This window comes from Batrachochytrium dendrobatidis (genome assembly GCF_000203795.2).
Source record: "Batrachochytrium dendrobatidis JAM81 unplaced genomic scaffold BATDEscaffold_8, whole genome shotgun sequence".
In the NCBI taxonomy this organism is placed as follows: domain Eukaryota; kingdom Fungi; phylum Chytridiomycota; class Chytridiomycetes; order Rhizophydiales; genus Batrachochytrium; species Batrachochytrium dendrobatidis.
The window spans coordinates 884,523-897,223 of NW_006281106.1; the positions used below are offsets into that span (position 1 = coordinate 884,523).

The 12,701-nt window shown below is 41.8% G+C and overlaps 4 protein-coding genes across 4 annotated transcripts; 1 reads left to right on the forward strand and 3 right to left on the reverse strand.

Annotated features, from left to right (window-relative positions):
- Window positions 1–716: 716 nt before the first annotated feature.
- BATDEDRAFT_12186 (uncharacterized protein) lies at window positions 717–1,502 on the forward strand (the record flags this gene model as incomplete). The annotated part of the gene is made up of 4 exons (XM_006679714.1): window positions 717–997; window positions 1,130–1,176; window positions 1,247–1,351; window positions 1,423–1,502. 4 exons carry the CDS (start codon window positions 717–719, stop codon window positions 1,500–1,502), a joined length of 513 nt encoding a protein of 170 aa, XP_006679777.1.
- Window positions 1,503–2,059: 557 nt separating this feature from the next.
- On the reverse strand, window positions 2,060–5,154 carry BATDEDRAFT_12457 (uncharacterized protein; the record flags this gene model as incomplete). Its single annotated transcript, XM_006679745.1, has 2 exons — window positions 2,060–2,673; window positions 4,719–5,154. 2 exons carry the CDS (start codon window positions 5,152–5,154, stop codon window positions 2,060–2,062), a joined length of 1,050 nt encoding a protein of 349 aa, XP_006679808.1.
- A 1,511-nt stretch (window positions 5,155–6,665) lies between these two features.
- BATDEDRAFT_89716 (uncharacterized protein) lies at window positions 6,666–8,771 on the reverse strand (the record flags this gene model as incomplete). The annotated part of the gene is made up of 2 exons (XM_006680134.1): window positions 6,666–8,465; window positions 8,643–8,771. The coding sequence occupies 2 exons, from the start codon at window positions 8,769–8,771 to the stop codon at window positions 6,666–6,668; spliced, it is 1,929 nt and encodes a 642-aa protein (XP_006680197.1).
- Window positions 8,772–9,672: 901 nt separating this feature from the next.
- BATDEDRAFT_89622 (uncharacterized protein) lies at window positions 9,673–12,550 on the reverse strand (the record flags this gene model as incomplete). Its single annotated transcript, XM_006680135.1, has 5 exons — window positions 9,673–11,401; window positions 11,463–11,633; window positions 11,695–11,865; window positions 11,927–12,096; window positions 12,422–12,550. 5 exons carry the CDS (start codon window positions 12,548–12,550, stop codon window positions 9,742–9,744), a joined length of 2,301 nt encoding a protein of 766 aa, XP_006680198.1. The 3' UTR covers window positions 9,673–9,741.
- Between the last annotated feature and the right edge of the window lie 151 nt (window positions 12,551–12,701).

Below are 12,701 nucleotides of genomic sequence, written 5' to 3' on the forward strand. Positions count from 1 at the left end.
ATTTTAAAAAGCACATTCAATCAAATGAATTCAGTAGATTGAATGATCAGCCTAGCAAGATCTAAACAGATGGATTTCCAAAGTGAATCTAACCAAGTCGGCTTGCACAACTACATGGAGACAATCGCAATAAATAGTGGATTGGATTGAATACTGTAACAGTATCACGTGTTGGTACAGTATCAAGTCACGTGAAATAATCACTTTGTTCAGTCGTCGTTGCTGACAGTCAATGCGGTCTTTCTTGCCAAACCACATTGACCATGTTGCGAATCGGTTTGCAACAGAGACTCATTCGCTCCCCTTCAACTGCTGGTACCGTCTTTTAATATGAAACACATTGCTGGTGTCTCTTTTTATCAATTACTTACTTTGCATGGACTTTTATATCCCATTTGTTTTCATTTACAATAGCTTCGTGCTGGTCATTAGCTCCTCTTAAAGCCATTGACACCTCTAACCAAACTCGCTCGATTTCTAGTCTTACTAAAAAGGAACCAGAATTTGGCTCTTTTGATAAGAGAGACGCACCTGCCATCTCTGTAAACCCATACAATCTTCCTACAAAGGTCAACAATGCTGCAGGTATCATGTCTTTTCTGACTGCCACTAAGATCTGTTTTTGCTGATTGTATAAAGTGGACATCTATGTGGTCCATGTACAGTTGTCCTATCATTGAATGATTTTTGAATTGTCACCATTAGATAACAAGCAAATGCCAATCTTTAAATTGACATTCAACTTGAATATTTTTGGATTGACTCTAGAATTCGTTTTGACCTCGTTGGATAGCCTTGTAAACTGGAATCGCACATCATCGATCTGGCCATTGACTTTTGGTCTTGCATGTTGTGCCGTGGAGATGATGCACATGGCTACTCCCCGTTATGATCAAGATAGATTGGGCATTGTGTTTCGTGCATCTCCTCGTCAGGCCGATGTTCTGATTGTTGCTGGTACTCTTACCAACAAGATGGCTCCTGCACTTCGAAAAATGTAGGGTTTTGATTTCTTGTCGGAATGTTCGAAAATGCACTTCACTCTGTTCTAGTTACTCGCTTATACTTGTATATACAAGTTAAAATTAAATCTAATCTAACTTGCAATTTATATTGTATAATGAAATAGTTACGATCAAATGCCTAGTCCTCGTTGGGTCATTTCCATGGGTAGCTGTGAGTCGACCAAATGACATTTGTCCAATCGCTTTTCATTTCTAACATTGCACTACCTACTAATTTTTAGGTGCCAATGGCGGCGGCTACTATCATTACAGCTACTCTGTAGTGCGTGGTTGTGATCGCATTATTCCCGTAGACATTTACGTTCCAGGCTGTCCACCCACATCAGGTATTTTTATATATCCTTAATATTGATTCTACTTCAAGTTTTACCTTTAAACATACTCATACATATTACAGAGGCTCTTTTATACGGTGTTCTACAACTGCAAAAGAAGATGCGTCGTGAGCGTGTTGTCAAGATGTGGTATAGATCGTAGTCTTTGGAACCATGATCGAATCTACAAATTGTTTTATGCAATATGCGTTACATCAACGTTTACATAGGCGCTGGTTAATGGCCATCTTTCAATAAACTCAATCATGATAAAATGCGTCCATCACAATGCTAAATTGATTTGATTTGCTATACATTCACTCTACTACAACCGTATTTACACCAAGTGGAAACTGAATATGGGTGTCGATGTATAAACAGTCAATCTCACCAAATGACTGGTATCACTAAATCTACTGGGCATTGTGTTTTGAACTCTTTAGTTGATTGATCTTTTTGGTGATCAACATGCATAGTTGTATTCCTGAGATGTGCAATCTTGTTTTCTTGAATTAGAACACATCCGAGTTTTTACAATACAACAAGGGTGAGTTGGACAACAGTCAAAATCAATATCTTTTACATTAGATATGTTTGTAAAAATTACTCGAGTACTATATAAAAGGTAATTTATTTAAAAATCATGACCCAGTTTTGAATGGGTAGATCAATAATTAGCATACATCTAAACATAATAATCTGACAACAGATTTTTCAATTCTATACTAAAGCTTTCGCATTATTTTTTAAAAACGGGTCTTGTTTGATCATATCCAGTGGAGAGTTGGGCTTAAATGATATGGTCGAATTAGATACGAGATCTCGCTTGGAAAGAGAGTTTCGAGTACTCATTTCCATGTTGGTATACTGATAGCAAAACCTGCCTCCTCTAACAGTACTCATAACTTCCCATACCTGCTTGTTGCCGGATAATCCCAACATAGGAATTGTGTCACTCAACGTTGCATAGTTATAATCTGATAACTGGTTCCGGTTTCCGCCATACGAGTTCATATTGCGTTGACTCTGTGACTGCCAAATCCACCACAGCCGATCCATATTAGTGTGATGAAGAAAAAACAATGGATCATTGGTGCTAATCGTAGCAGTAGCAAAATTGCCACCAACGCCAGAATGTATACTGCCGTGAGGCTTGGTTTCAATCTCATGGCGAAATTCTAGATACGTTTGAGATGTTCGCACAATTTTAGAAACAACTTCGGGTGTGTAGAAACTTGAATACATGCCATGAGCAAGATCAAATCGACGTTTGACACAATGGTGTGAAGGATGAACTCCTGTAAGACCATAAAATGGTCCACTGGAAATACAATCTGTCCCAGGTAATCCATCACCACCCATAAAATCATCAGCCCAAATAGGCGAGTTTTGCGGTGCTTCGGCATCAAGAGTCCAGTCCCAGTACGGCATCGTCCCTCTATATCGACATACTTTACGGATTAAATCTTCTACATTGAGAAGATATAGGCGATGCCATGGAAGAAATAATGCGACATTGTGTGCAATCGCTCCTACGCCCATGTGCACATAAACCAAATCATCATATGCAGATCTACTACCAATATCTGGCGGGAAACCAGACGGTACTTGACGCAGACATTGCATTGCCTGGATATACTCTCGGCGCTGCTGTTGCGTTAGTTCACGAAACTCTTTTCTCAATCGTGGCGCTGTACACTGACGATTGTGGTCTAGAAACGGAGAGTTAGATCGATAGTCAAACGCAGGTGGGAGTTTTACGGTTGGGCCTGGTGAGCATAGACCAAACTGTGGTTGACATCCAGATTCACACGATGCTGCAGAGGTTCCGCATATGCCACTACGTGAGCAACATGCACCGTTGGCACAACTTCCAATGCCTGCTCCGCATCGACCGCCAAATGGAGCCTGCCGTGGAGGATTTGGGGTACGTTGTGTGCTGCCATCTGTATAGCAAGCTCCAAACTCTCGAAGACATCCAGCTCCACAATGCTGAGGAGTGTTTCCGCACTAGATGGATCCAATTCGTTAGCTACACTAGATGCGATACATGACGCCAAAATTCAAAACTGGCGGAATACATCAAAATGTCCATATTCGGATTAGATGGTTGAAAAAACTTACCACTCTGGAATATGAACAGCATAAACCTTCAGGACATCTGGCCATGCCTGGCCCACATCTTGGATTAATAGCAACAACTGTAAGTGCAAGTGTAGCATAAATCAACACTTTTCTAAAGAACATCTTTGTTGGAATTGTAAATGGCACTAAATAAAGATAGACCAAGACAAAGTCGATATAACGTTGGCATGAGTGGTAAATCAAATACTAAAGCACTCGACTACTTTGCTTGCCACCAAAAGGCTATATTACTGTGCCTCCGAATAAACCAACACTGCATGGATTTCGGCCCATTGGCCCGACTTATCAGGCTTATTAGAGTATACACAGGGTGGCAAGTCGTTTGAAACGCAATTCAAGCTAATCTGTTTATGCTGTAAGCTCCGTCTGATAGGAATGGTGACTCAAGTGGTGATACTCTGATCACTATGACACATCATCAGTAACAGGTTTTGTTTGCCATTAGCATATTAAGCCCTATTCATTTTATTTGGACGATCGGTCTACCAACTCCAATTGTTTAATATGCATGCAAATTTATTTAGATCAATAATCAGGTTTAAAAATCCAATCAACAGCGAAGATAGCTGTAGATATTCAAAATACTGTATATTCTGAAATACAAGAGTAGGCGGTCAAAATGAGGCTACCAAAGAATACAATCGGAAAGTTATGTGTCGGATAGAATCAAATGTATCAATGTAAATCAAAAAATCGATGGAAAGTTATGAGGGTTTAAAAAACAGTTGTAAAAGGTTGAATTGACATCACTATGTAAGAATATCCATGTTGGAGTACCGATAGCAAAAACGTCCACCAGAAACCGTGCTGAGAACTTCACTCACACGAAAATCTTCACTGAGACCAAGCATGCGGATGTGATCGGTTCGAGAAGCATAAGCAAATGTAGAGTACGGGTGACGATTTCCGCTGTAATCATTGATGTTGTTTTGGCTTTGCTCTTGCCAGATAGCCCAAAGACGATCAATATTCATATGGTGCAGGTAAAAAATAGGATCGCTTGCACTAACCGTAGCTATGCCCATATCGCCACCAACACCGAAATGTACACCACTATGAGGGTTACTCTCCAATCGGATTCGAAAATCGTTGTATGTTTGGGATTTAATAATGATGTCGTTGACTGCTTGGGGCGTGTAAGTGTAGCTATACATGTCATTATCTTTAACTTGTAAAAATCGACGTTGAACACAATGGTTGGTTGGATGAAATGCACGTAGATTGGCAAAAGGACCGGAGTTAATGCAGCCAGTGTCGGGATCACCGTTTCCGCCCATAAAATCTGAGCTCCATACAGGCGAATTGGATGGATCTGATGCATCTAGACTCCAGTCCCAGTATACCATTGGGCCAGAATAGCCGCATGCTCCACGCATGAGATCTTCAAAATTTTGCATAAATACACGATGCCATGGGAGAAAGACGGCGCCAAGATGAGCAAGTCCACCAGCACTGTAGTGGGTGTAAAAGAGATCACCATATAAAGATACAGCACGAAGATTTTCAGGGAATGCTGAAGGAGTGCTCTGTAGACATTTGATAGCTTCAACATATGCACTACGTTGGGATTGACTCAGCTCGCGGAATTCTACTCGGGTACTTGGTCGAGTGCATCTGCTCTGCTTTGGTTGAAGTGGAGAGGGTTGATTGGGGTTGAACGCAGGAGGCATGGCTTGCTCAGCACCAGGTGTACACTCTCCATAAGCAGATTGACAACCAACTTCGCATGAGTCAGTGTCAGTCGCGCAGATGCCATTTCGATTGCAGCAGCCACCATTTCCGCAGATACCGAATCTTTGTCCACACTGTCCACCTAAGGGAATATTTCCTTGAGGAAGACCATTAGAGCTGGTTTGATCCACTGATTGAGTTGGTCGATTCTGTGACTCGACCCATTTCTGCCAGTCTCCAAGCTGCTGTTGGTACTGCTGTTGATTTTGCTGCATTTGATCTCGCTGCTTTTGAACCAATTCCTGATACTGAGAAGTACGCTGATTCTGAGTGATTTGCGTGTTGGCCAATAAAGACGACCACAAATTCCATCGCTCCCATTGCTGGATCCAGTCCAAATGCTTTAACCATTGTGTCCATTTATCCTGCCATTCGCCCATGAGCTGAGCAGGTGTTTTTTGCTGCTGTCGACGAAACAGTCTTGGAGGGAAATTCTTTGGAGGAGCAACTGGAGCATAATCAGAAAAGCTACCACTGGGCTGCTGTGGACCAGCCATGTCCATATCTATAGTGCACATACCAAATGATGGGTTGCATCCGACTGAGCAGTGCTGCGAGCTATCTCCACACTAGAAAAGCATGAATCAATCGTATTGATCAGTAAAGTTTATACTAGACAACATTGCCATCTCGATGTGCTAAAGCGGTGCAAGGCAAAATAGCTTTGCACGCAGAAAAGGCTGGTTTATTTTGTACTACTTACATATCCGGTCGATGAGCAACATTGGCCTTCAAGGCATACACCATATTCAGCTCCGCAACGTTTCTCATGTGCGGAAACACTAGCGATTGCCAAAATAACGGCAACAACTATGCTGTAAATGTTCATATATAGTTTATACTCTTAAACTGATACAAAATATACAAGTGGTCTGCCATCTGCCTGTTTTATCAATATGTGATGTTGTCATATAGAGCTGAATAATGATTCAAGTGGTGGTGGCGTCAAAAGAAAGCACCAAATGGATGGCATAGAATATGCTTGTCTAAATCATAATATGTAGTTTATGATGCGTTGATGGACACAAAACTACACTTTTTGCTGCGAGTATTTTGGAAGTATGGCATTGGAATTGCCGATGGTCTAATTTATCGCAGTTTTACAGTCGGTGACTGTAAATCATGCAGTGATTGAAAATCGTGCTGATTGGCTGCTGTAAACAAAATGTCCTATTCGTAGTAAAGCTTATTAGGTCGATCTAGTGGCATTGGAATTATTTCAAACTTGACAACTGCCGATATTGCCGTGAATTCAAAACTACTAGCAAAGCTAGAATCATTGGCAAAATCTTGCGTCGAATTGTATCCAAATGAACATTGATTTGTATACTCATGTTTCTGTACAAACCGTAATCAATAAAGGATCAGTCACCGCATACTTACTGTTCAATCCTTTTATAATCATTCCAACAATAAAATAATGATCAGTGTTAAAATAATATATATTGTTTTATTTGTCTGTGGTCCATATACTTCCAATTCGAGTTTGGACTGTTTCGACTGCTGATGTTAGAATATCATCTCGCACCTTTGCCTCTTCATTAGTTGCTGGAAAATAGCCAAAACTACTGCTCTGTGACATCGCCAAAGCAGATGGCGATATATATTTCCCAGAATCTGTAAGGTCATTGAGTGCACAAATTGTTTGGTCAATTTTTTTGCCTGTTCTGTGTATATTCCTCATTTCTTTTTGACCGACTTTCATTTTGGTATAATAGCCATCCGGTAGAGTAACAGGAGCCCGAAGGTGGAATTGATCCTTTCTATCGGTAGTTGGAAGAATCTGTCCCTTTTTCAACCTTTTGACACGAACTTCTACTTTCCCTTCTCCAGATACTGGAATTCCCGATCTTTCAATCGGCACAGTTTCATCTGACGAAGTGCCAACAGGAACTGGTGATCGTTTTCTCAAGTGTAATGGTCTTAATACGACTGAATTGGAGTATCTATAGCACATTCTACCACCACCCATAGTGTTAAGAACATCCTTGACTTGGTGATCTGGACCCATACCCCACATGCGAATATGATCGGTGGTGCGTGCATTTGAATACGTCGATTCTTTGGTCCTCTTTCCCGAGTACTCATACTTTTGATGGGGATGCATGTCTTGCCATTTAGAGTAGAGACGATCAATATTGGTATGATGAAGGAAAAAAATGGGATCATTAGAACTTATGGTAGAGTCGTGCATATCACCACCAACTGCATAATGCAGGAGATTGTGAATTCTTTGCTCAATAGCGTAACTGAATTCCAAAAAACTGGTTATCATTAATGTAGAAGCGATAACACTGGGAGGGTAGTAACTGGAATACATGTTTTCGGAAAGTACAAAATCACGACGAATGCATTGATGGGTTTGCGTCCTGACGCCAGCAAACGGACCATTAGTAACGCATTTAGTTACTGGGTCACCATTTCCGCCCATAAAATTGGGACTCCATACTTCTGATCGTTCAGGTGCCTGGGAATCAAGTGACCAGTCCCAGTATGCCATAGAGCCTTTGTAACCGCATCTATCACGCATGAGATCCTCAAAAGTTTGCATAAACACACGATGCCATGGTAGAAACATGGCGGTGTGATGGGCGAATTCGAAGGAAATGTAGTGAGTGAACATCAAATCCGAAAAAAGTGACAGGCTACCATATTCACGATTATACGTAGAGGGTGTTGTTTGAAGACAACGAATTGCTCTAATATAATCTGCTCGTTGTCGTTGAGTAAGTTCGCGGAATTCCCTTCGGATAGATGGATTGGTGCATGGACGGTTGCGAAGTCTCATTCTGCTACTTTGATGATTGACCGACTTTGGTATAGCTCTATATGGTCCTGGCATGCACTCGCCGTATTGAGATTGACATCCCGCTTCGCACATGTCCGTTTCTAATCCACATACATTTTGTGATGAGCAGCATCCACCATTGGCACACATGGGAAATCCTGGACCACATCGAGGTCCAACATGACGACGCGTTTGTCTAGAATTGGCACTAGGTCCGGCCACTAATGAGGTAGCAGGTCTCCGTGCAGCAGATTTCTTGGCAGCAGATTTCTTGGCTGCAGGTTTCTTGGCAGCAGATTTCTTGACCGTAGATTTTTTGGCTGCAGGTTTTTTGGAAGTTGGTCTAGTTGAACTAAGCTTTGATCCTGGCTTTTTGTGTCTTCTTTGTCTATCTGGATGATCGAAACAATATCCGAATGGCGTTTGGCATCCAACACCACAATGCTTGGCCGTGATAGCACACTAATCAAATATATTGCATACAACTGTTAGTCTATACACTGGCATTGATAGTGAACGAGGTACGGTCAAGTGATGGCAGAGATTCATTTGATCGCAATGAGTTCAAGACAACTCTGCACATATGTCCAGTAATGGATACTAGAGTGAATTGCTAGCACATAAAGCCATTATACTTACAAATCCTCTAGCAGAACAGCATTTACGACCTGGGCAAACACCTCGACCTGGACCACATCGAGAGGCAGCAGCCACTGGAGCTACAAACGTAGCAACCAGAGTCATAGCAGCAACCGACAAGTAATGCATTTTTCTAAATTTTCAGTAATACCAATTAGATCACAACAGTTAATGTCAAATGGTTTGACAGCTTGTTGGAATTGGCTAGCTAATGAGATTGTACTAGTATCTTTGGTTATTTATACACACCTTTTTTAGTAAAATAACTAGGGCATCTTGCTTACCTGCATATCAGGGGTAGTTATACTCACTGTCTGATACACTCCTTCCAAAGCACACCTATTAAGGGAGGTTGGTGTTAATCGTTTAGGGTGTTCAGTGTATTTTACTCGCGTCGAATGTATTCACAATCCACAGCAGTTACAAGAACCCCGCCATACAGGGCTGTTTGACATGCAAGGGCGACTTCAACTCTAAATAGCATACACAGACTGAAGCCAATAGCCCACTCAAGTCTTACAGTGGACAAATAGTATATCGTCCCTATTCAGTATCATCTGAGTATAAGGGATTATCAAGGCGCATATAGGTATATGGTAAGCCCGTTCAAAGTGCATTGATAAATGACTTGTGATGACTGGAGTGAAAACGACGTAGACCTTATTTTTGCTGTTGTCTACCAGCAAGCCTATATTTCTGTAAATAGCCGATAGCAGCCAAAAATGAGTACCACGCATGCTTATTATCAACCCTGAATAGGCTTGCTCGTGAGTACTTTTACTAAGGCTAGTCAAAACTCTATTTCTAAACCAAAGCTTAGTGAATTGGATAGCAGTAAAAGTGATTGTCGCTGTGAGAAATAACAGTCGTGTATATTGTGCTATCTTTTGATTATCCGAGTTTATTTTTTGTGAAAAAATTCAGTCATGGTTGTTTAACGAGGTTCAAATAATTAGATTCTATCTAATACAAAATAAAGCATTATCAAGAGCCATTCATTGTTTTATTTTACATGAATATATGGCAGCAAAAAACATGTTCATTTATCAATTGTAAAAATGTATAGTGTAGTACACAGTAAGATGAGCATAAAAGGTCACTATTGAACAAATGGTCCAACAGCTTTCATCAGCTTGCTAGCAAACTGCTTGGTAATAAAAGCAGATTCAGTGACATCGTTTGGCTTGGAAGCCACAAACTTGACTTGGGAGTTCTCTTTGATGGTAAGCGCAGATCCAGACAAGAAGTTGCCCATGTCAGTTTCTGCATTTAGAAGATCGACAATTTTATTGACCTTGGCTTCGTTGGCACGTACACGAGCAATAGCACTGTCGCTATACTTCATCATGCGAAGCCATGTCTCATTGAGTGGTTTATGATGACGTAGGTGGAACTTGTCTGTACGATCAAATGCACCAGGAGATGGCAGACTGCCATTCAAAGGCTTTACTGCCACAGGGAACGAGTTGTTGACCACAGGTACAATTGTAGCATTCACCAATACGGAACCAGGAGCATTAGCAGCCATTAGCGAAGCAGCAGAAAAGTGGGATGGCCTTGTAGCAGTGGGAACAGATATACTGTCATATCCATAGCAAAACCGGCCACCACCAGCAATATCGAGCACTTGATCAACACGGAAATTCTCGCCCATACCCCACATAAAGACATGGTCACTTGGGGAAGCAAATTTGAAGGAGCTGTCTGGGTTTCGGTTACCACCATACGAGTGCATATGTGCCGGTTTGCTGTTTTGCCAGATCCACCACAGACGATCGATGTTGGCATGATGCAAAAAGAACACTGGATCATTGGCACTAGTAATAGGATCATCCATATCACCGCCAACACCTCCGTGAATACTGTTGTGTGGATTATCCTCAATAGTCATACGGAATGAATCATAGTCGATAGCGGTAGAGAAAATGGTGGCAAGCTCAGCAGGGGAATACAGAGCACCCATCATGCTACCATTATCAGATTTTAGTTCAAATCGGCGCTTGATGCAATGTCGTGATGGTACATTGACTTGGAAATTGGCAAAAGGTCCTGTAGCAATACAATCAGTGTTGGCAGCGCCATCACCACCAATAAAAGTGTTGGACCACACCATTGATTTTTCGGGTGCCTGGGAATCAATGCTCCAGTCCCAATAAGGAAGAGGATCAGTGTAGCCACAGGCAGTACGCAGTAAATGTTCAAAGTTGAGAGTAAAAACACGATGCCAAGGAAGTAGCTGAGCAGAAAGATGTGCCAGATCACCCGATAAGGTGTGAACATAGACTAGATCATCGTAAAGCGATACGGTACCAAGATTACTAGGAAATCGCGAAGGTGCTTTGTGAAGACATTTGATACCATTGATGTAGTTGGCCTGTTGTTTGGCCGTTAGTGAGCGCACTTCCTTGCGAATTGTAGGTTTGGTACATGCAGCAGTACTGGGAGCAAGAGCCGGGAAGGTTTCTGGTTTATATTTTGGTGGAAGAGTGAATCCAGATCGGGGAGCTGGGGAGCAAATACCAGAGTCGGCTTGACAACCAGCTTCACAATGGGCAGTGGTGATCCCACAATATCCTGCAGCCGAGCAGCACAATCCATCTGGACAACCAAGACCTTGGAACTGAGAGCCACACCGAGAGTTAATACCAGGAATTGGCACGGGAGCAGGTGGGGTTGGTGGAGTAGGTGGAGCTCCATTGCAAGTACCAAAAGGGTTTTGGCATCCAACTCCACAATGAGCATCAGTATTTCCGCACCATCTATTTAAACGAGTTAAAATCACAGTATCATTGACACGGATTGCAATAATACAAAACATACCCATATTGAGAGCAGCAAAGCGAGTTGGGACACTTTCCACCACGACCAACACCACATTTAACATCTACAGACGGAGTTGGTGGGGTAGGTGGAGTTGGTGGAGCTCCATTGCAAGTACCGAATGGATTTTGGCATCCAATTCCACAGTGAGCATCAGTATTTCCGCACCATCTATTTAAACGAGTTAAAATCACAGTATCATTGACACGGATTGCAATAATACAAAACATACCCATATTGAGAGCAGCAAAGCGAGTTGGGACATTTTCCACCACGACCAACACCACATTTAACATCTACAGACGGAGTTGGTGGGGTAGGTGGAGTTGGTGGAGCTCCATTGCAAGTACCAAAAGGGTTTTGGCATCCAACTCCACAATGAGCATCAGTATTTCCGCACCATCTATTTAAACAAGTTAAAATCACAGTATCATTGACACGGATTGCAATAATACAAAACATACCCATATTGAGAGCAGCAAAGCGAGTTGGGACACTTTCCACCACGACCAACACCACATTTAACATCTACAGACGGAGTTGGGGGAGCCAATGGAGCCGGTGATGAAGCTCCGTCACATCGCCCAAAAAGCACTTGACATCCAGCTCCGCAGTGCACAGGTGAGTTGTTACACTAGGATAATCAAATATAAACAAGAGTCAGTATGATCTGCATTAACTACCCTAATTTTTTGGGCTGTTAAATGCAAGTCAATTAAACGCGTGCATTTAACCAAATTAGGCTACTGAATAAATAAAGAGGGTTGAAACTAGTCAACCATTGATATTCTGAAGCATTGGTATATACAAGTAATGGTAATAGACCGGTGTAAACTATGTGCTCAGTCAATTCAAATCAATCTAAAAAAGAATCGATATAATTGATAGTGGCTACCATTGTAGCAGAGTGCATAGCAAAAAAACTTGAGCATTCAAGGTTCAAAAATAAAGAAACTCACATATCCAACAAATGAGCAGCAAAGAGTGCCCGGACAGTGAGCATTTTGATGCTGGGATCCACAAGTAGGATCTTGTGCAGCAACAGCTATGGCAGTTGCTGCCAAGGTGAGTATATAAGTCACCAACATGTAATCTAAAGTGTATTGTCAATAAAGAAAGTAGTAATTGCCAAAATCAATATTATATCAAAAATGCTACTAATTGGTAACATCATCACGTGTGGTGTGGTTGTTGCTTGCAATTAGCGGGCAGCTCGAACGCCACTACGCAGCCAAGCTT